The 22871-nt window shown below is 44.4% G+C and overlaps 1 protein-coding gene across 5 annotated transcripts in view; it reads left to right on the forward strand.

Moving 5' to 3' along the window:
- LOC144773575 (uncharacterized) overlaps positions 1-22871 on the forward strand; it is a 156192-nt gene that overhangs the window by 100754 nt on the left and 32567 nt on the right. For 4 of the 5 annotated variants that reach the window (XM_078658691.1, XM_078658694.1, XM_078658695.1 and 1 more), the window contains exons 6-9: positions 2076-2563; positions 6610-6643; positions 7813-8267; positions 18530-18629. In XM_078658691.1, the coding sequence (XP_078514817.1) occupies positions 2076-2563; positions 6610-6643; positions 7813-8267; positions 18530-18629 (1077 nt within the window). The remainder of the gene's footprint in view (positions 1-2075; positions 2564-6609; positions 6644-7812; positions 8268-18529; positions 18630-22871) is intronic. The other variant, XM_078658693.1, reaches the window with a different exon arrangement.

Consider the following 22871-nt stretch of genomic DNA (forward strand, 5'->3'; position numbering starts at 1 on the left):
TGGGTATTGGTCACAGGGCAGACACTACTAAAAGCCCACTCAACCCTGAGGCTAATTGTGGAACACGCAACATTAGAAAAAGTCACCCACTCCCATTGCAAGCCTTGGCATCTCAGACCCTCTATCCCACAGAGTTTCCTGCACCGCCCCCCCATCAGGACACACATTGCCATTCATGCCACTTGAGTTTTTCAAACTACTAGTGGCTGATGAAGTCTCTCTGCTGATGTGTGCAGCAGAGGGTGAGATACCATGAAGACTTTGGGAGCTGGTTGTAAGCATGGTGTGCACATGTGCAGCTTACGGGGAGACTGACCGCGATCTTCCCATTAAATGCCCCATTACTAGGTCTGCTAGCCTATCTTTATATGTGGAAATTTTTTCTTTTTCACCATTCGACAACGTGTGGAGTATGTCTTTTGACACGGTCTGCCGGAATGTCATTGCATGCTGTTCTTTGCCCATGGTGAGCATGATAGCTTGCACATACATTTTTCCCTGAATCCCGTCTCTGAAACTGGTGGGTAAAAGGAAGGTTACCATCTTTTCTGTAGTGTTCTGAACATTTTCCCTTCTCAGTGAAACTTACCCTGTTCCCAGCAACTTGAGGTTTCCAACGGTGCCAGTCAGCTATGTTTTCACATTCTGAACTTGAACAGCTCTGTCTGCTCTAAGCTGTGGCTATCTGCACCAAGAAATCTGCAAAAGCTTGTGCAAAGGGATATCATGCACTTCCTCCAAATAGGTTTCCCATCTTTCCAACCATAGTTGGATAAGATTGACCCTGTTGAGTCACTGACTTGTACACCAACTGGACACCATGGAGGACCCTCATGTCTGTGCTGCGAAGAGGTGTACCAGAGGTCGAACCATAGTGGGTGAATCTCCTCTTTCATGTTGAAAGTAAGGTGGGACACCATACTACTTTGACAAGAGGTGGGAGTTAAGGAAATGGAGTGCTCGGTGAGGAGCTGACCCCTGATTGTCTGAATGACATAAATGGACCGTACCTCCCACGAAGCATAAAATGCCTACCAATCATGTGGATTTCAAAGAGCTATAAAACAAAGATCAATAGACAATGCATGGCCTGGGTCAAAGAGCAGCGGATATACATTCCTCTATCAGTTGTGATGAACCTGCAACAGTTTCAACCTTCCTCATACAGACCGCAACGGCCTTGTACGCCTCTTCTCCATCCCATGTGGGTACAGATGCTAGAACTGTCTGAATCCTCTTTTTTGCTAATATACGTGTATAGATATTGTGATTTTTTTTTTTGGTCCCCAAACCTAAATATCCATTAACAGTGGGAAGCTAATGGCTGACTGGCCGTCTCCACTCTCCTAAGGACCGTCACGGGTTTATCTTCGCCATGACCATCCCTTCCCTATAGAGATTTTATTGTGGGTGCTGACCCTTTACTAAACCTGCTTCCCCTTCAAACACAATCAGCTACTTAGGGCCCTTCACTGGTTTTAAATAGATCTACATCCTGACTTGGCACATGTTACAGAATCCAAGGTACACCAGGAACTAGCCAATAGCATACTTGGCACACTAGAAATCACATTTTCTCTAACTTTGGTGGGATCTTAGCTTTCAGGTGGCAGGTTAGTGTAGGAACCTTTGCACCATGTGGTTACTTTATGGAAACCCAGAAGCCGAGGCTTCAGCTCACTGAGTTCTGCTGTTTGCAGTTGGAGGCACTGAGCACTGGATATAGCATAGCGTACTTGTATTTCTTTACCTGACACCTCTTGCTCATGGACTAAGACTAGAGAAATTTGCTCAGACACAGGAAGACCAAAGTAAACCCGGTAATAGGATAACACTAGCCACAGATCTCTGTGACTCAAAACCTATTATATAAAGCTATTCATTAGTTTATAGCTATATCTGAACTTCTTTGTATATTCTATTTTTACTGCTCCTTTTCCGTATCTGTAAATGAATTCTGTTCTTTGCACCTATATCACTGCTTTAGCATTTCCATAGTTGAGTGTTACTTGTTCTTGTTCATCGTGCCTGGCATATCTGTAGCAGTGCTGCCTTCTTTTTATTTTGTCATGCAGGTCAGGACAAGTTGAAGCCAGATCCTCAAGGTCCGGAAGAGGCGCAGACACCGGAGACATCTAAAGCCATTCCAACAGGAAAACTGATCTCTTCCAGAAGTGGTAAAAGTATCCTCCGATCAGCACGTCCAAAAGCCCCCAAGATAGAGAGAACGCCTGCAGAGTGTGCAGAGTGCGGGAAAGTCTTCTATAATAAGAGGACCTTAAAGACACATCTGCAGGCGCACTCCGGGGAGCGCTCGTACATCTGTAATGTGTGTGGGAAGTGCTTCAGGCGGCACACCTCTCTCCAAATCCATGAGCGCATTCACACGGGGGAGCGACCCTACAATTGTCCCGAGTGTGGCAAGACTTTCATCCAGCGGCAGCATCTGACCACGCACTTGAAGATCCACACCGGGGAGCGGGCGTTCCACTGCGGCGACTGCGGCAAGGGCTTCCGCTGGAAGTCTGAGCTCCTCAAGCATGAGAGGGTCCACTTGGAAAAGGTAAAGATGCAATGCATGGTACATACAGATGGCAACTGGTGTAAACTGGACAGGAAGGACAAGCTAAGTAGCAAAAGCAAGGACTATAGACTTGTTTAGGAATGTTTTTCCAGTTGGTCGAAGTAGTCCGTAGAGCTTTCCAGAGATCTTTGTACATATTTACAAGACATTTTTTTCTGGACTTTGATTGCAGGAAGGATCTCCAGATAGACCTGCCATCCCTGCTCAATCCCTTTGGTTAGTTTTATTTATATTTAGCCTTAGTGTTTTTCTCTATCTGTGTGCAGATAATGATTCCTGCCTTTGGGAGTAAGCTCACTATTGAGAGTTCATGAACATCAGCAAATATCATGCGATGGAAAAGAAACTCACTCCCTCCTCCTCCTCCAGAACTAAGGGGATTAAATGAAATTAAAAGCACTCTTGAATTCTTGTAACAGTCATGGCAAACAGTTGTGTGATGAACTGACTTCTAAGTGCCTGAGCCACACTTCTGAGATCTCTAGGTCAGCCTTGAGCCTTCTATCCCCTGTGCAGGCAGTTCTACTTTTTCATTCCATAGACTTTGCACGTCTGTTTACTCATTGTACTTAATTTAAAAAGGTTAAAAAAAATGTAATCTATATTTTCTGCTAATTTTAGAATGTATTTCATGGTTAAAGTTATTTTTGAAGTTCAACCATTATGGCAAAAATAGAATAGGATGCATTAGGGTTAGGATAGGACTAAAATTACTTTATTGATTTAAAAAAGAAAATAAACCACTCTTCTAAAAAGTGTTTTTAATCCCACTCGGACGTGGAGATATTCAATGTTTATGAGTTCAGCAAATATTCCTATGACCGACAACCGGGATTACAAGAAAGTAACTTTTTATTTATGTTAATCTGTCTACCCCTCTTCCAACGTTCCTTCCTAGTTCCTCTAGCCCTGCAGAACAAAGCAAACATTGTGAATACAAAGTGGAATTAATTAATTCTATTTGGAATGAGCTAGATTTGCATGGAAACCAAAGCAGCTTTTCCATTTACTGCTGAGGGGATCAGTGGGATTCATTCTTTTTTACAAGTAGTGATACCTTTTATTAGACCAACAATATAATTCAGATGTGTGCGCCGTTTTGACAAAATATAGAGAAAAATGAAATCCAATGCTATGTTTTGATAAAGAGCATGCTTTGGCCAAATACTTTCCAGCAAGGTTTGTTTATTTGTTAAAAATGTGCTAAAGAGCCAAAGCCTTTTCCAGTGCATTACAGATGGAGGTCCACTTCCCAAACATGTTTGCACTTCACTTCTTATTGAAAAGCATGCACTCTAGAAAGTGATAAAATGCCTCGCTTACCTTCTATGGTAGTGGAGACTTTTGTTGCATGTAAATTACTCATTTTCTACTCCCTCAAAGGTATTGTTATTAGCTTCCATTCTCTCAACCTTAGAACTGGCCCTGTCTGCTTCATAAAGCAAGCTAGGTTATGGACTCAAGACGTAGACCTCCTTAGAGTGTTCAGTGATGTCCTTGGAGTGTTCAGTGATGTCCTTGGAGTGTTCAGTGATGTCCTTGGAGTGTTCAGTGACGTCCTTGGAGTGTTCAGTGACGTCCTTGGAGTGTTCAGTGACGTCCTTGGAGTGTTCAGTGAATTCCTTGGAGTGTTCAGTGAATTCCTTGGAGTGTTCAGTGAATTCCTTGGAGTGTTCAGTGAATTCCTTGGAGTGTTCAGTGAATTCCTTGGAGTGTTCAGTGAATTCCTTGGAGTGTTCAGTGAATTCCTTGGAGTGTTCAGTGAATTCCTTGGAGTGTTCAGTGAATTCCTTGGAGTGTTCAGTGAATTCCTTGGAGTGTTCAGTGAATTCTTTGGAGCGTTCAGTGAATTCTTTGGGGAGTTCAGTGAATTCTTTGGGGAAATCAGTGAATTCGTTGGAGAGTTCAGTGAATTCTTTGGAGAGTTCAGTGAATTCCTTGGAGAGTTCAGTGACGTCCTTGGAGTGTTCAGTGACGTCCTTGGAGTGTGTTCAGTGCCGTCCTTGGAGTGTGTTCGGTGCCGTCCTTGGAGTGTGTTCGGTGCCGTCCTTGGAGTGTGTTCGGTGCTGTCCTTGGAGTGTGTTCGGTGCTGTCCTTGGAGTGTGTTCGGTGCCGTCCTTGGAGTGTGTTCGGTGCCGTCCTTGGAGTGTGTTCGGTGCCGTCCTTGGAGTGTGTTCGGTGGCGTCCTTGGAGTGTGTTCGGTGGCGTCCTTGGAGTGTGTTCGGTGGCGTCCTTGGAGTGTGTTCGGTGGCGTCCTTGGAGTGTGTTCGGTGGCGTCCTTGGAGTGTGTTCGGTGGCGTCCTTGGAGTGTGTTCGGTGGCGTCCTTGGAGTGTGTTCGGTGGCGTCCTTGGAGTGTGTTCGGTGGCGTCCTTGGAGTGTGTTCGGTGGCGTCCTTGGAGTGTGTTCGGTGGCGTCCTTGGAGTGTGTTCGGTGGCGCCCTTGGAGTGTGTTCGGTGGCGTCCTTGGAGTGTGTTCGGTGGCGTCCTTGGAGTGTGTTCGGTGGCGTCCTTGGAGTGTGTTCGGTGGCGTCCTTGGAGTGTGTTCGGTGGCGTCCTTGGAGTGTGTTCGGTGGCGTCCTTGGAGTGTGTTCGGTGGCGTCCTTGGAGTGTGTTCGGTGGCGTCCTTGGAGTGTGTTCGGTGGCGTCCTTAGGAGTGTGTTCAATGGCCTCCTTAGGAGTGTGTTCAATGGCCTCCTTAGGAGTGTGTTCAATGGCCTCCTTAGGAGTGTGTTCAATGGCCTCCTTAGGAGTGTGTTCAATGGCCTCCTTAGGAGTGTGTTCAATGGCCTCCTTAGGAGTGTGTTGACTGGCCTCCTTAGGAGTGTGTTGACTGGCCTCCTTAGGAGTGTGTTGACTGGCCTCCTTAGGAGTGTGTTGACTGGCCACCTTAGGAGTGTGTTGACTGGCCTCCTTAGGAGTGTGTTGACTGGCCTCTTTAGGAGTGTGTTGACTGGCCTCCTTAGGAGTGTGTTGACTGGCCTCCTTAGGAGTGTGTTGACTGGCCTCCTTAGGAGTGTGTTGACTGGCCTCCTGGGAGTGTGTTGACTGGCCTCCTTAGGAGTGTGTTGACTGGCCTCCTGAGGAGTGTGTTGACTGGCCTCCTGAGGAGTGTGTTGACTGGCCTCCTGAGGAGTGTGTTGACTGGCCTCCTGAGGAGTGTGTTGACTGGCCTCCTGAGGAGTGTGTTGACTGGCCTCCTGAGGAGTGTGTTGACTGGCCTCCTGAGGAGTGTGTTGACTGGCCTCCTCAGGAGTGTGTTGACTGGCCTCCTCAGGAGTGTGTTGACTGGCCTCCTCAGGAGTGTGTTGACTGGCCTCCTGAGGAGTGTGTTGACTGGCCTCCTGAGGAGTGTGTTGACTGGCCTCCTGAGGAGTGTGTTGACTGGCCTCCTGAGGAGTGTGTTGACTGGCCTCCTTAGGAGTGTGTTGACTGGCCTCCTTAGGAGTGTGTTGACTGGCCTCCTTAGGAGTGTGTTGACTGGCCTCCTTAGGAGTGTGTTGACTGGCCTCCTCAGGAGTGTGTTGACTGGCCTCCTCAGGAGTGTGTTGACTGGCCTCCTTAGGAGTGTGTTGACTGGCCTCCTTAGGAGTGTGTTGACTGGCCTCCTTAGGAGTGTGTTGACTGGCCTCCTTAGGAGTGTGTTGACTGGCCTCCTTAGGAGTGTGTTGACTGGCCTCCTTAGGAGTGTGTTGACTGGCCTCCTTAGGAGTGTGTTGACTGGCCTCCTTAGGAGTGTGTTGACTGGCCTCCTTACGAGTGTGTTCACTGGCCTCCTGGTATGTGTTCACTGGCCTCCTTAGGAGTGTGTTCACTGGCCTCCTGGTATGTGTTCACTGGCCTTCCTGGAGTGTGTTCTGTGGTCTTGAGCTCAGTAACAACCTCTTTGTTCTCAAGTCTATTCCTGTCTCATGTGGATGTTCTACTCATTGGGGGAACACTGTATATAGATACGTTTTGTATTTGCTAATTTAATATTTTTTCTATGGAACTTGACATTTGTTCTTCATATCTGGTTTCTGTTTCAGGCATCTGAAGCATCCGTTAAGCAAGAGAACAGAGGTAAGGCTATGCATCGTTTCATTCCATTCTTGTAACTTTCTTATTTTGTAAGCAGCATATTGAAAGCATGACAAGAGAACATCTCCTATAGCATTGAACAAAGTTGTCTTTCCTCCTAGGAGGTAGGATGGCTCAACGGTTTAACGCTCACAGCTGACGTCTGCTGTGGCCTACAGTTAGCATCTCAGCCTTCCATCCTTGCGAGGTCGTTAAGCCGGGTTCAGTTGACTTGTGTAATAGTAATAACAGTTGTGTGCAGCACCGATGTGCGACATGAACTGCCATATTTCGAACAAATCGCGTTATTCCTGGCAAGCATTGGAATAGCCAAGAGGCCTCGCTTTTGGGACCTTATAAGTATTTAGTTATGCAGCACAATATCCTTGGGGCAACATCAACTGTTGCATGGCTAAACACTTATAAGGTCCCAAAGGCGAGACCTATTGGCTATGCCAATGCTTGTTGTGATTTGGTGTAAATCTGTTCAGTAGTTTGGGAGATATTAACATGAAAACACATTTGTTATATCTGGGGACATGGGTTACTGATGGATCCGACTGTCCCTGTGCTGTAATTTGATTTGCTGCCAGCACTTCAAACCAGTAGCATTTTTAAAATAAAATAAAAACATTTTTGCAGATTCCACGAATTTTAAAAAATGAAGCGCGGGCTCCCGTGCTTCGTTTGTAATCGCCCCCAGGACCCATGCTGGATTTCTATGGTTTTGTACGGGTAAAATCTGAGCCTAACTATAACGTCCTTGTAACCTTTTTTTTTTCAGTGGAGATATGTACACTTTTTTTTTTTAACTGAAGAAACCAAGTCACCTCATAACTTTCCATGCATAGACCAGTCAAAAAGTAGTACATTTTGGGAAATTTGTGCCGATTTGTCAGACAAGGCCAAAGTTATTTACAACACAAAATACGCTTTTCCAATGGAACACCTGGCCTAAATATATTTACCCAGTGGCGATCACCACTGGGTAATATATAGATCTGGATCTTATCCTAAGACACAGTACTTCCTTTTTATGGTGTAATGGAATGTTAAGATATTAATTTTGATAAATGTGAGCGAGCACTGGTGAGGGGAAACTTCTTGTTTTGTTCTTTTACTCCTTCAATGTAATGAATTTTATTTAGAGTTGATTCTATTTGTTTTTCCAGCAGCAAGGATGCCGAGGAACAGGGCTGGCAGTGAAAAGGATTCCCTGAAAGGCCCAGAGTTGAGACTCTTCAACAAAAGAGCCAAACTCCTCCGCCGCCGCAACCCTCTTAAGAGTGAAAAGGCACAGACCTGTGGGGAGTGTGGGAAAACCTTTCTCAATAAGAGGACACTCCGAGCGCACCAGCGTGTCCATACTGGAGAGCGCTCCTATATCTGCAATGTGTGCGGAAAAAGCTTCCGGCGTCACACCTCGCTTCTCATTCATGAGCGGATTCACACCGGAGAGCGGCCTTACCAGTGTGCTCAGTGTGGCAAGACATTCATCCAGCGACAACACCTAACTACACACCAAAAGACACACACCGGGGAGCGGGCGTTTCATTGCCCTGTTTGTGGGAAGGGATTCCGTTGGCGATCTGAGCTACTCAAACATCAGAGCATTCATATGCAACAGGTAAATTATTTTTCCCCATCCATTCGACTTCATCAGAAAACCCATTCATGCTTTAACATGTGTTTGCATGTGATGGGATCAGTAGTAAGACTGCATGGCCTTTTCAGGGCAGTCATCAGAAGTATATAAAAAGAAAACATGTGGTCTTTTCAGTTAAGTTCATTTACTTATTTGTTATCTTTTGAAATGTATTTGTTAGTGGCTCAAAGCCTCTTTAATTTTAAGTAGCAGCATTGCTCCATTGACAATTTTGTTTTCCAGTTGCTTTGTTATATCATAACCATGCATGTATTTCCTTAGAGGTGTTCTCCCATCTTGCTCCTTGTTGGGAAATTCTCACTACTCTTTAACAGTGCACTGCATGGCATTGCAAAGTTGTCTTGCTAATACATTGGAAACGTTGCCTCCATTACAATATTCCAGTACCAGAGAAACTTAGGGACAACAGATAAGACTCATTACGGATATGTTATGTTATGTTAGCGGGATTTGTAAAGCGCACTAATACCCGGTTGTCTAGGCGCTATTGATCCAGCAAGGTGAAGCAAACCAGAAGACCCCAAAATGACAAGGCCCTAAATAGCCAGGTCTTCAGGGTTTTCCTGAAAGCAAGAACATTAGGTGTCTCTTTGATGGAAAGAGGTAGAGCATTCCATGCTTTGAAGGCTCCCAGCACAAAGCTCTTGCCGCCACACATGGCTCATTTAAACCTGTGAAGTACAGAGAGTTTGGCATTGGCAGAACGTAGACTTCTGTTGGGGCAGTACCATTTGATGCTCCGATTAAGAAAGTCATGACTAAGATCATGAGGAGCCTGCAATTTGGAAATTTTTAATCGAAGTCTGGCAGCAGCATTTTGAAGGACTTGTAGTTTCTTTAGAATATATATATATGGGCAGTGAGAAATAGGCTGTTACTGTAGGCTAATTTAGACGTGATCAAGGATGAAGCCACTTAGCAGAAAGTTAACCTCAAATTTCCTACAGTTGTGTGAGAGAAGTTCTGGAGCTCAGTAAACTCTATTGAGAGATGTATTTTAGTTGAACTTAAGTAAGAGCCGACTGGAACGATCTGGGCGTGGAACTGAAAAACACTGCAGGCAACTGTTTAAGTTTCTAGTTCTACTTTTGATACGGTCGTAATCCTGACACAGTTGAAAAGGCAATCAGTTAACAATTACTACTCTGGGTTTCTGTGCAACAAACACTCTGCACCCTGATACTTATGAAGAATCAAAGACAAATCAAAACACAGTCAGAGCCATTTTCTATGAATACATCACAGAGGCCAAGAAACGTGCAAAGTTCTTCTACTTTGCTGTTATAAAGAAGCCAACTTGTCATAGCCAGCACGATTGAATTCATGCCAAGCTTCATCTAAAACATTGGTGTTGGCACAGAAATCTGACAGGCAGATACCTTGCCCTGCATGTACCATAAAGTTTTCAATTCCTCTTATCAGAGTATTAAACTTGCCATGCTTGGTTGTTTTTGTGGAGGCACCTCTTTTCAATGGGATATAAGATTTAATTCCCATCTCTTTCAGGATAAGAAACAATGAGAATCTGTGGCAGTTTGTGTTGAGGAAATTAATAAGCATCTGACGGTGACGTTCAAGATTATCACTTTAGCTCAAATTGTTACTTATAGGTAGAGATTAGTTGTGTACCGTAAACTCGGAGATTGATACTTTCATGACTTCCGAGCTGCATATGGACTCCTACAAATCTCTCACTGAACTAATCTCAACGTCCTAGCAGCCAATCTAGCAATGAATGAAATAAGATACTTTTTAAGCTAAACAGCAACTCAGTCCTGGTGCTGAAAGACAGTCGCACAGCAGGCAGGCAAGAAAATAAGATCAGGCCTGGATAAAAAGCCAGGTCCTAAAAGAAATAAAAGTTCTCTTCTGCCCTTGTATCTATGGAGGAATGCCGGATGTTAAGGCCTAATCAAGACAAAGCTTTCCCTCCCCACCTAGCAAGTCTAAAACGTGGAACTGTCATTAGCTTCACTGTTGAAGATCTCGGAGACCAGTGCAAGGAGTAGGTGGGACGTTTTACGTGAATAAACAATGGTCATTTGTTACAAAAGGCTCCATGTCAAAAGCATAGAGCCTTCAACTGAACTCAATAGTGAACTGGGAGCCGGTGATGCTCCTTCCAGGGAAGTAATATCTTGTTTAGACGATGCAGTTTTAGTAGTAATCTCACTGCAGCATTTGGGTCTGTTGAATCTGCGGGGTAGATTTCTGAGGAACCTTAAATGAAACATTACTCTAGTCCATGTTCGACAGAAACATAGTGCAGACCATTGTTTTTCAAACTCTCTCTGGTAGTAGAGGTAGAACTTTGCATAGTATTTTCAACTAAATAAAAGCATGAATATCTGATAGAATGTATTTGATGAATAAAGAAAGGGTTGTATCCATTGTGATGCCCAGGTTTTTTTACTTAGTCTTTGGGTATGGTAAACCGCCCTTAGTCAGTTGGCCAATAGGTTGGGGGCCAGTATGGCAAATCTCCACTTTAAATGACCTCTGCTATTGGGGCTATGTAGTTTTTAAGGCCAGATGGACTGCATATTGAGCCCTGAGGGATCTACATCTTAGCATCTTGGCACTTGATTTTAAAGCCTTCAGAAACGCTACCTGTACTCTATTGCTCCAAAACAATGTATGCCATATTATCAAAAACACTGCCCCATGCGAATTCAGCATACGCATGTCAATAGTGGCTACCCACGTGCGATTACAGGTAATTTAAGTTGAGCAATTTCAGTATCTCTGAAAGATTACCTTACTCCCTGCCCTGCACATTGTTCTTTTGGGTCGGTGTCATCAGAGGCAACAGGATCACTAGAGGTCACCACCAAATGGAGGAAGAGGGAAGGAGTGTAAACATTGGCAGAGGTCCTTCTTGCAGTGTGAGGTTCCACAGCCTCTTCCAGAAAACGAATACTGGCATTATCTACGGAGGAATATGTTGTGTTTGGTTATATCTGGGATTCCTAAATTGAACTCTATACTTTGCTCTACTTGAACCCTGAGCCAGGTCTCATGCCCCAGAAATGTGAAGTATATTTTTATGGGTCAGAGAAAACAAATTAGAAACTGCTTGCATGAAAACATGAACACCAGAGTCTTTCAGTTGCTTTGGAGTGAGATCAGATCATGATTTTCTCTTCAATTAATGTTTGTAGCATGTGTTGCTGTAGTAACACATGTTCTGTCTGCATGCTCCTGCATTCTAGTATCAATCAATTTCATTTGTAGAGCTACTTCAAAAGAAGCGTCCTGGCGCTAGCAGTAAAGCTGATAGTACAGTTGCCAAGCGGATGGCACTTAAAACTAGACTTCATTGAAAATGAAGGCTTTTAGCTTCTCTTTAAAGATGGACTTAGAGGGGACCAAGTATAGGCTAATAGGGAGAGAGTTCCAGAGTTGAGCAGTAAGAAAGGAGAAGGATCTGCCACCTTTGCTGGCTTTAAGGACTTTTGAGACTTGTAGCAGCCTGAGATTGTTGTATCTTAAAGACCTAGATTGTTGTATCTTAAAGACCTAGGTTGGTTATAAAGCTTGAATCTTTATCTTAAGTAGGAAGGCCCTTGCAAGACTAAAGCTCTAAAAGTGAAAGGAAGAGCCTTGAATTGAACACTTTTAACCACTGGCATCCAGTGTCTGCACTTCAAATGAGGAGAAATTGGTTGTCGACACAGAATTTTCGAAATCAGTCTTGCTGCTGCATTCTGCACAGTCTGCAGGCACTGAATGAAATAGGCCTGAAGGCCCAGCTACAGACTAGCATATTTAGCATAGTCAATCTAGAAGTTACTACCAGGTGAACAATAGTTTTTTGCATATGTTCAGGAACCAGATGCAACATTCTTTTGAGAGATTTAAGTTTTGCAAATTACACAGAAGAAATGTGTTGAATTAGAGGTCGAAAGGAAAGATTAGAGTCTACTTTTATTCCAAAGCTTCTAGCATTGGAGGCCGGTGCCAGGGTAGGGGCCAAGTTGATCAGGCCACTATGTGCTTGGATCAGGCAAGCAGTTTGACTCGCAAAAGATAATCTTGGTTTTAAATGCATTTAGTTTAAGATCATTTAAATTCATACAACCTGTCATTCCTCGTAAGCATTGCTTAACGGTTCTGAGGGCATCATCTTTATGTTTATGAAAGGACAAAAGAAGTTGTCATCTGCATTAGAAATTACTTCTATGCCCCATGATTCAATTAACTTGGTCAGTGCTTCCAATTATATATTAAATAACCCTGGGCATAGTTTGCGAAGTAGCGCTACACATAGCTACGCAAAGTGCACTTCGCGAGCTACGAGAACTGCGTAGTGCACTGTGCAAGATGCTGTTTGTGCTGATTGCACAGTGCTGGATGCTTGTCCGCACTGTGCAATTAGTGCAAACTGCATCTTGCACAGTGCAAGCGGTCGTTTTCTGCCGCTCGAGTAGTTTTCTACTTGAGCGGCAGCTTTCTCAATGCGTACTGGTCGTTTCTCATCGCGAGCGGTCGCAAGCATACGCGACCACTCGCAATGAGAAACCTGACCTCCCCGTGTTGAGAAGCTCGCTAGGAGGTTTATTTTCCACGCTCGCGATCGGCAACTTGATGTTGCAATTTGCGAACGAGTAAACGGTCTAGCCGGGATGTCATTTTGCTTGCTTGCGGTCGCCAACTTGACGTTGAGGACCGCGAGCAAACAATAAATGACCGCTGCACTACGCTACGCGTGTTTGCACTGTGCTACGTGCAATTCGCGTAGTGTGAAGTAGCGCAAACTTCGCAAACTACCCGAGCGTAGCGTTGTGCTTTGCCCAGGCTTAATATTAAATAGGGTGGGTGTAGAAAGCTGTCTCTATATTGTATGGCCACTAGGTAGTTAAACCATGCACAGAGTTCACGGGTTCCCCAAAAGTGTACATGGCTCAATGTAAAACCCAAAGTTCTCTATTAGTGGTAGTGTGGGTGAGAAGCCTTGGCCCTAACACATAGGAGTGCAAGACCTGTATTTCACATCATTGACCAACATTGCCACAGGACTCAAAAAGGAGGTCCACCAAAATTTAGATAAATAAGCTTTGTTTGTACTTTAAGACCAAGATCTTCACACTCAAGTAAGTACATTTTTTTATATAAATACTTTTCACTTTCAAAAATTGACACAGACAGAACAACTTTGCAGCAGTTCAATGTTTTCCTATAGGGAAAACAATATCACAGTTAAACAGGTGTATGTCACACTTACGGTTCGAGCCTTTGGTACCAAAAGTCAGCAAGGATCAGATGAGTACCCAAACCGCACCACCAGTGACACAAGGAGGGCCGGGCTCAGAGGTCAAAATCTGAGTTTGGCCCAATGCATTTCAATGGATACTGGGCTGCTCGGAGCCCACTGCTTGCAGGTAAGTAGATCGGTTGCAGGGGCCAAGCTTTGGGAGTTAGGTTAAGCATATGGGGGCACAAAGTAACACCAAACATTCACCACCTGCAGCACAAGGATGGCCGGGTGCAGGGTACAAATTCAGCGTTGGGCGCCCAATGCTCTTCAATGGAGATCCTGTTGTTTGCAAACAGGCTGCAGACGTGGCACCGAAGGTTGAAGGACGGAGACCAACAACAACAGAGTTAAGTGGAGGTATGGGGGGGTCGTGGGAGCACTGTTGGTTCAACTCACCAAGGAACAGGGGCTTCGGGTGCATGGGGTGCCTTTCGTTGTCGGAGTCTTTTTACCGGAGCCAGTCGCGGTTGGGGGCCCTCTGGATTCACACTGCAGGTGCCACCGTGAAGATCAGTAGAGGTCAGCTAACACTGGACTCGCGATCAATATCGGTGGGGAGACTTCACTGGACAGGTGAGCCACTCACTCTGGCCGTGGGCTTCAGGTACAGAGTAGGCAGGAGATGCGGATCCGCCTGGATCCAGAGTCCTTGGAGTTAGATTCTTCTGGACAGTACCACTGTCCTCGGAAGATTCAAGTCTTTTCCGAAGGCAGCAGTCCCCCCAGAGTTTCAGAGGTCGCAGGCTGCAAGACCGGTCACAGGGTTATTGAAGCTGGAAACAGGCTGGTAGGGCTGGGACAAAAGCAGTCGTCATCTGTAGTATTCTCTGCGGTGATGTCTTCTATCTTCTGAGGTGTAGGTGAGCCACCTAAATACTAAACTTAGGGGCGTTTCAGGGGAGTAGCAAGTAGGGCCAATGGGCACCTTACCTGGGGTGGCTACACCCTCTCTTATGCCACCCTCATGTGGCATGGGGCATAGACCTAGCCCTGATTGGAAGGATCCCGCCATCTTCAATATGGCGGGGATAGAAAGATCTGCTTCACCTCGCCTCCCCCACCATAGGGGTGAAGTTGGTAGAGGTGGGCTCACCTCCTATTCGTCTAGGTTTTCCCACCCAAAGGGGGAGTGTAAACCGGGGACTGCCATCTGCTGCTACCAGCAGAGGCTGGGGGTTGCATTACAAAGGCATTAGGCCTTAAAAGCTTCCCCTTCGAGCACTGGCCCATCTTTGGGGAGGAGGCGTGACGCCTCTGCCCATGATGTGCATTGCTTCTGGTCTCAGAGAGCAGAGGCTCTCCACCCAGGGGTCCGGAAACATGGCTGTGTGTGGCAGGTTACTTAAAGCTAGTCCGTGCCCACACCGGGGTAGGTTAGGTGTTCAGGGGGCACCTCTGAGGTGCCCTCTGAGTACATGGTGTAATAAATCTCAAACTGGCATTGATGTGGATTTATTACAAGGAGTTGTTTGATACCAAACGCTCCTGGTTTCAGTGAAACTATCGTGGTGCAGTGGAAGTCGAGTTGTCGAGTTGCCAACCCATGTACTCCTCATGGCTTCACTGGCACTTACAATATTTAATAATTGACTTAGGTATTGTAGAAACATATCTACACATGCCGATATGCCCTCATCAGGGGTATAGTGCACCCTGCCTTTGGCCTGGTGAAGGGGTGACTTACCTATACCTACAGGCAGTGCTGACTGGCATGGCATCCAGGCAGGGTGCCATGTTGACTTTGTTGTTTGCCTTTCACAAGGGTATGCAAACACAAGGGCAGTGGCATGGTCCTAGTGAGTGGGGTTCCATGGGACCCTCTTCAGATTCCAGGCCCTAGGTACTCAGGGTACCACTTAGTAGGGACTTATGGGGGGCAGAAGTACCAATTGGGGATATGTTTTAGGGAAGAAGCGATGGCACAGGGTACCTGGTTGTCAGGGACCTTGTGCAGTACAGTCAAAACCATATCAAAACCAGGCAAAAGGTTGGGGCTAACCATGTCAAAAGAGGGACTTTCTCACAGTGGGGCTCAAGGTTGAGCCCTGCAGGACTTCATAACAAAGCAGTTTTGAGGTGAATGTAAACGGAGGAAGATAAACTGCCTGAGATCTGTCCTCAAAGAATGATTTTAGCCAGGCGTGGGCATGTCCTAGAATACCAGCCATTCTTACCCTTTCCAAAAGGAGTGGATGAGAGTTTTGGGCAGGGATGTTTGCAACTTGTTTTTGTTCAAATAACTTTTCAGCCATGAGGTGTCTTGTGACTCTTTCCCTGCCCCGACAATGCACCAGTATATACTTCACAACCGTTTTGTTTTTCCCATCATCGGGGTCAGACTTTCTAGCACCATCTCGGGGACCAAAAAGATTTTGCACTGATCTCTTCGGGACCTGCTACTGAGACAGAATTTGAGCTCAAGAAGTGGAGAACTTCACTGGACACCTATCATCTTCGGTGCCAGCCTTCAAGACTTCCATTTCCGCAACAGAAGAACTTTACTGGGCAGCGGCTACTTAGAACTCCAAGCAGCATCCAGACAGCTCCTCAGATGAAACAGGTTGCATAAAGAATGGCTGTTCCAGGGGTTTGGGGGAGAGGATTGTGGAGAAAACCCCTTTCCTATTATTCCTTCGTCAGACCAGAATCGTGTGTGCCACCTCTTTTTGTCTCCCAAACATGAGGAGTCCACTTGCTCAGTGTGCAGACAATTTTGTGTAAGAAAACCATTAGGCACTGTTGCAAAAGACACTGGGTGCACCACAAGATGCAGCCCCAGGGTACCCCTGAAACACTGGACCTGTTTCAGCCCTAAAGATCTCATCGTGGGGGAGGGCGAAGAGCTGGGGCTTTCCGGCTTCCAGCCAGTGCAAGCGGAGCAGATTCTCTGGTGGTACATACCGCAAAGAAAAGAATCTCAGCGCAAGCGCCAGAGGATGCTCCTCCCATACGCAAGAAGATCATAAAGATCCATGCAGCAGGGAGCTGGGAGGCTCCGCAGCCAGCCACACAACTGAAGCTTCATTTATGTCGGGTCTCTGAATGTCAGGGGTATATGGATGATTCATCCTGCCAGAAGTATGTCACCCTTTCTGCTGTGTTCTGAAGGGAGGCAGCTGGATTACTTTATATGGCACATTTTCTGTCCCTATGTGCTGTACATGTCTTTTATGGAACTTGCAATAATGCCTTTGCAAGAGAAAATTGTTCAGCTATTTCCATGGAACCCATGATTTGAGCACTAATGCCTACATTTTGAAAGAGCATGTAGAGAACAGCCATGCTTACCTTTGCATGTGAAGCATAGTTTAGTCATCTGCTGCCTCTTGGGGATACTAGGTAATCTAGGCTTTAATAGTTTTAAGATCTTTTACATATGCTGCCTTATATTTTAAAGAGAATTGTCTTTATTATTTGGAGCCAGTAAAGCTCTCTTCTCTTCTTTGATTTTAATCAAGTGCACTAGAGTAGGAACCCCTTTGTAAGATCCTTTATAGATGGTATTATACTCCACAGTGTATCTACGCCTTGGATACTTTGCAAAATGCTACATGTAGTATACCTTACATGTCCCCACATTTTATGGTCACATCCCCCACATTGCTAAGTTTAGGACAGTGGCGATGACAAAAACAAAGGAGCTACAGGTTATAACCCAGTGGCATGTCCTGGGTAACATTACTGAGGCGCTCATCAGAAGCTGAATACCCATTATATTAATGGAAAGAAAAGACCTTCCATGTTGTTGACACAATAGCAAGTAATTCTTGCCGGATGGGAGATGGCGCGGGAGTTTATGGTGGAGGTCTGGCTGCATAAACGGTGGTAGAGCTTGGAGGTGAAGAGTTAATATAGACCACACTGGAGAGGGAAGAGGGTTTCAGGAGGCAGTGGGGCATACTTCAAACGTACTACTCCAGTGAGTTAAAAGATCTGAGTATTGAATATTTACGAGGGTTTTGCAGATTTTGACTCTGGAGAGTGTGGATTTGGGACCACATGAATGGGCCCTGGGGATGGAAACAAACATCTCCTGCTGTCCTTTGGCATGAAAGGGCAGTCAGTAGCTCTCAAGTCTACAGCTGGACTTCCTGTGCATGGCCAGTCCAGGGTAAGAGAGGGAGTGGTGGGGGCAGTTAATTCCATAAGCTTTCATTTATACAGATGGTAATGTCCATCTACATGCTGTCAAAACTTTGGATAAAACCCTATTGAAACTTAGGCAGGTGCACTAGTACCTGTGTGTACTGTCCCAGGACATTTAATGGGCTGGGATAGATGGTATTAAAGTAGTCAAGTTTTGAGATTACCAGATAAACATCTGGGGGGAAAGAACCTCTTGTTAGAGGCCTAAATCTGTTGCTCATATTTTTTACCATCTCCTTCTAGTAAAGAAATCAGCTTAACTCCCTGGGAATACTTGCTTAGGAATTCGCTGCTGTGGAGATATTACTTCCCAGACAACAGGATCTGAATGCATTACTGAAGAAGGCCACAAAGCAATCTCCTGTAGGACAAGTTAGACGCACGAGTATGAACTTCTTCGTGTGCACTATCCTTTTCCTTCTCTTCTCTCTCTTTGTCTTTCCCCTCCCACTTACTATCATTCCTATAGTGGGACAGTGGAAATGGGGACAGCCGAACATGTAGAACACTTACCTGTATAATTGGCATGTACAGCCAGTTTGTGATGTTACCCCGCGATGGTAAAGCGAAGATAATTGTATGTGTAAAAAAAATGTCTTAATAAAATACTTTGAATTAAAATAATTTCAATTGTTTAAAATTAAATGTCAATAATGTATTAATCACCTGTAATTACCCTTTCTCTTACACACGATCACTTTTCGAAAGCTATCCCATTAGCTGCTTTCACCTGAATTAAAAAATAACTTTGTGTTCTCCTTTCAGACCTTTTCCTGCACATGCACTCTGTCTGTAATAGTGTCTGCTGCTTCCTTTCCAGACTGCAGCAACTGCTCCTTTTCCTAAGGAGGAGGGGATGCACCTGGGTGAAGGACAAGACTGCTGTAGAAACGGAAAAGAAAATGATCAACACTCTTCAGGTATTGATTCATTACATTTTATTGGTTGAAATATTTTGGTAGTGAAGCTTTTCAGGTAGATTGGAAGAGCCCAAAAGGCGCCAATTGGATACCTGAAAAAGAAACCAGCAGGTTTATAAAGGGTGAAGTTGAGAGATGGCTTAAAGCTTGTAAGTGCACGAAAAGTGCAATCCGAAAAGTGTAATCCGAAGAAAAATCAGGTAATTCCATTCAAATTTAAACCACTGCAACAGCACCTGTATAAACCTAGTCAGACCAGGTAAGGTCTCCAGGATACAACATACGCCAACACTAGTTAAAGGGGCGTTGGTGATGTAAGTTTTTTTCCTAGTATTTCTGTTTTGCTGCATGGAAGACATGTCTCCTCTAGTACCCGGGTACAGTGTCTGTGCAGACTCTGCGTCACATCCTGGCATGCTGGAGGTGGCTAACCATATGTTCAGTAAAGTTTCTTTAAAATGTTCCTATTGCTTTTCCGTAGCTGGCTGAATGCGTTTTAAACGGATGTATGTCGTTACAACATGTGGTATTACCACGCGTAACGTTACAACGCAGGTTTTACAACGCAAGTCGTTACAACGACTTGCGTTGGGGGGCGCTGGATAGTGGAATAGTTTAATTTACTATTCCAACTCCAGTCCCCATGGATAGTAGGGAACGTGTTGGATAGTAAATTAAACTATTCCCTATCCTACAGCGCCCTCCAGCGCAAGTCGTTGTAACGACTTTCGTTGTAAAACCTGCGTGGTAACGGTACAGCGTTGTAAAAGATTTGTGGTAAAGGATGTTTTTCCGTTCCTGTTTTAAACAGGGCCGTAGCCACAGAGGGGAGGCATTTCAGGGCAGGGTCAGGCCATACTTTGCACCCCACATGACCGAGCCAACTGGCACAGTACTTACCAAAGCTCAGATTAAACTCTGTTTATCTAAACAAACCACATTCACGTTTGAATGCATACAATCTAATTGATACAGAATCAGCAAGAAAAGGGACTTTTCTTAAAATCTTGTTACATTTGACTTCACCTTTAAAGACAGAGGTTAAATGTGACAAATGTCTACTTATATTTTTTAAGTGGAGAGGTTGAATTTTTTTTTCTCTGACTGTAAAGTGAATATGTCATTCTTGCTGGCGTCTAGGCAGGGCCAGAGGAATGATGCAGTAGGGGAGGCCCAAATTAGGTGGCAAGGGTGACTTAATTATGCAGCAAGGAAACAGAAATTATGCAGCTGAATAGAGCACAATTTGTAATAGCATCACTTCATTATTTTACTATTTTTACACGTTAGCACAGTCTGGGCAAAGGGTTCACTTCATTAGTACCAGTTCCACATCCAAACACAGGGATAAATAAATGAAAGTTGACCAGTCAACCTTTGCGAAAGACCTTCCACTGCCGAGCAGCACGGGATGCAGAGTTTTTAGTAACTTTTGATCCGTTTGAGCTACAAACAACAATTTTGTTTAAATATGTGCATTATGCAGCAGATGATTGATTATGTGGCAAAAGCAGAAATTTAATAATTATCTGGAAAACCCAGTCGCAGCAGAATCGCGTAATCCTGTAACCTTGCTTACAGGAAATGTGAAAAGAAAGACAGGATGTCAGTTTGTTTCTAATACACGAAAATATGTAAATAAACTGTTCAAATATTTCAACATAAATCACAAATGAAGTACATTTCCTTGTCTAATTCTGAAGTGTGTGCAAAGAAAAATGTAAATAGGACGAAAACAAATCTTGGTGAGGCTCAAATGATAAATATTGCATTGTATTGTTGCATTTGTATAGCGTTTACCTTCTCATTGTGTGGTACTGAATAGCTTACGTATACATGGGCAGCAAGCTAGACCATAAAGGATGGTGTGTAGTTGGGACGGTGTTGTCTTTGTTTTGTGATTCTTTGTGGGAAATATTTCCATGTCGTGCGTAATGACCACCAAGGTGTGGTTATTGTGTTATCGGATGCAGCGCAGTGGTTGATACGGTGTGAGACACACAGACACGCAGTTTATGATTTCTGAGTAGACTGACAGCTTTGAGCAGCTCTGGCGGTCGCTGTATGGTATTACTCATGATTACAGTCTGCTTAGTTGTGGGCCGGAGCTGCCTTGGTTGGAGGGAGAGAGAAGTGGAGAGATCCGCTGGGATGTAAAATGTTACCATCACCCCATATCTGAGTGTTATTGTGAGATGTAAAGAGGTAGGCATAGTGTATAGATATTGGAGACCTGCAGTCCTGGGCTAGATTACAGCAGTGTGTGACACAGCTCTTCAGGTATTCCATGCCAGCTCATTTAGTGATGGCTGGATTATTGGCTGCACAGTACTGGTGATGGACAACACTCATAGTAGATATGTCTTCTGTGAATGTAAGAGGTGTAAGTCAGGGTTAGCTACCACCCGCTCAGTGTTATGGTATTAGTATAAATAAGTGTGGGCCAGAATTGTTATATATGAAATTATATAACTATATATTATGCCAGCGAACCATAGGGAGCATGAAGGTGTGACTGTCTTTCTGGGTTCTGCTACCGGAATGTGTGCTGGTGTAGTTTTCTTGGAAATAGCCATGTTTTCAGCTGTATTCTGGAGTGTATATGCTCCTGGATGCTTTGAATGCAGGCTGGTAGTTTGTTCCAGAGCTTGGCGGATTGTACTGAGAAAACAGTGCCCCCTACAGATTTCCTTTGGTAAGGTGGTATGAAAAGTGGTGCAAGCCTGGAGATCAGTGGCCTGATATGTTAGTATCGCTTGAATTTAGCTTGTTGTTCTTGCAGTCCTTTTCCTTGGAGGCTCTGTGAGCAATACAAAGTGCCATGAACATTGAATGTCAGATGTTGGGGGGCTACCGGGAGCACCAAACTGACAGGAACTTCACTGCACTGTGATTGACCGTACGGATACACAGGGGTGGATGTGTCTTCTGCTGTCTCCTGCACATCTCACGATTTGTTGTTCTACGATATTCTAGGGATCAATATATAGTAGTAAAATCAGTATTTGGGAAAAAATGCTCCAATAGAGCACAGCGTTAATGTTTGATATAGATGAGGACCATGCCTCACAAAAAATATACAGGCCTGGTTTTAAAGGAAAGACTAAGTTGGTGAAACAAATTCTAATAAACCTATTCCTTTGAACCTGGTGCTGGTCGATGTTTGAATGGTATTCACCAGGTTTTCAAATCCAGTTTGGTGAATGTCTTTTGTGTCAATTTAATTATTCATGGAATAGATTTGTGTACAACAACCACACAAATCCTTTTGTTTTCTACCAACCGCCATGCCACGCCCCTCTTTCACACCTGCTTCTCCATACCTCAGCTAGTAAGTAAGTAATTCTTTATTGCTCAGTTAATTAAAACCATTGCAATCAGCTACATGAGCTTATACATATAAACTAACTTAAAATACAATTTCATCTAGTACAAACCTTTTATAAATGAATTGGGTTAAAATTGCTTTAAAACATTAGAAACATTTCATGAGGCTAAAAAGTGCATTCTAAAAATTAGGCATCATTAGCGCTTTCCATAAACTAAGATAAAATGAATCGTTATGTGGCCCAACGTGTCTATATTCAAATCCATGCGACTGCAGGTTCTTGGAGCAATTTTGAGCAGCACCGTCAGGTGGGCGTGACAGTCAAGATAGACCGTTGGTTGCAAACCGCTTCTGCGGTTTTGTAATGTTGTGACCGATCCATAGTGATGGAAGTGTACATGCTTGTTTAAAAAAGAAAGAATTTGATATTTTGTAATTGAAATGGGCGGAGCCAGAATGTCTAGACGCGCACCTTATAATATTTCATGACAAATGCTGTTTTCTTGAGCCTCCTTCGTGCCAGCGTAAAAGTTAGAAGTGTCCGAAGTTTTTTGCATATGCAAGGTTTTAACGTTGAGGTGGTTATTCCTTGTCGATGCAGAGTGGGGCAGTTGGACTTAAATGGCGTATGAGTTTGTTTCGTCCAATCTCTCCCTTCTGGCGTTATGCTTTTTTCCGCTTTTTCCAGAAATTTGACTAGATGACTTGCTAATTGGATGTATTTGCCATCAAAGCATGCTTTGACCGCCTGCCGGCATGTTCTTATTCCCAGTTTCTTTAGGGTTGTTTTAAAAGATATCTGCTCTCCTTTTCCAGGCCTTTGCAAATGCATATTAGGTGAAGGATATCCTCTTTTGGGTCCCCACATAAATGGCAATTTGTTGTCGTTTGGGCCCGTATCCACAGGGGAAGAT

The sequence above is a fragment of the Lissotriton helveticus genome, chromosome 8 (assembly GCF_964261635.1).
Source record: "Lissotriton helveticus chromosome 8, aLisHel1.1, whole genome shotgun sequence".
NCBI classification, from domain to species: domain Eukaryota; kingdom Metazoa; phylum Chordata; class Amphibia; order Caudata; family Salamandridae; genus Lissotriton; species Lissotriton helveticus.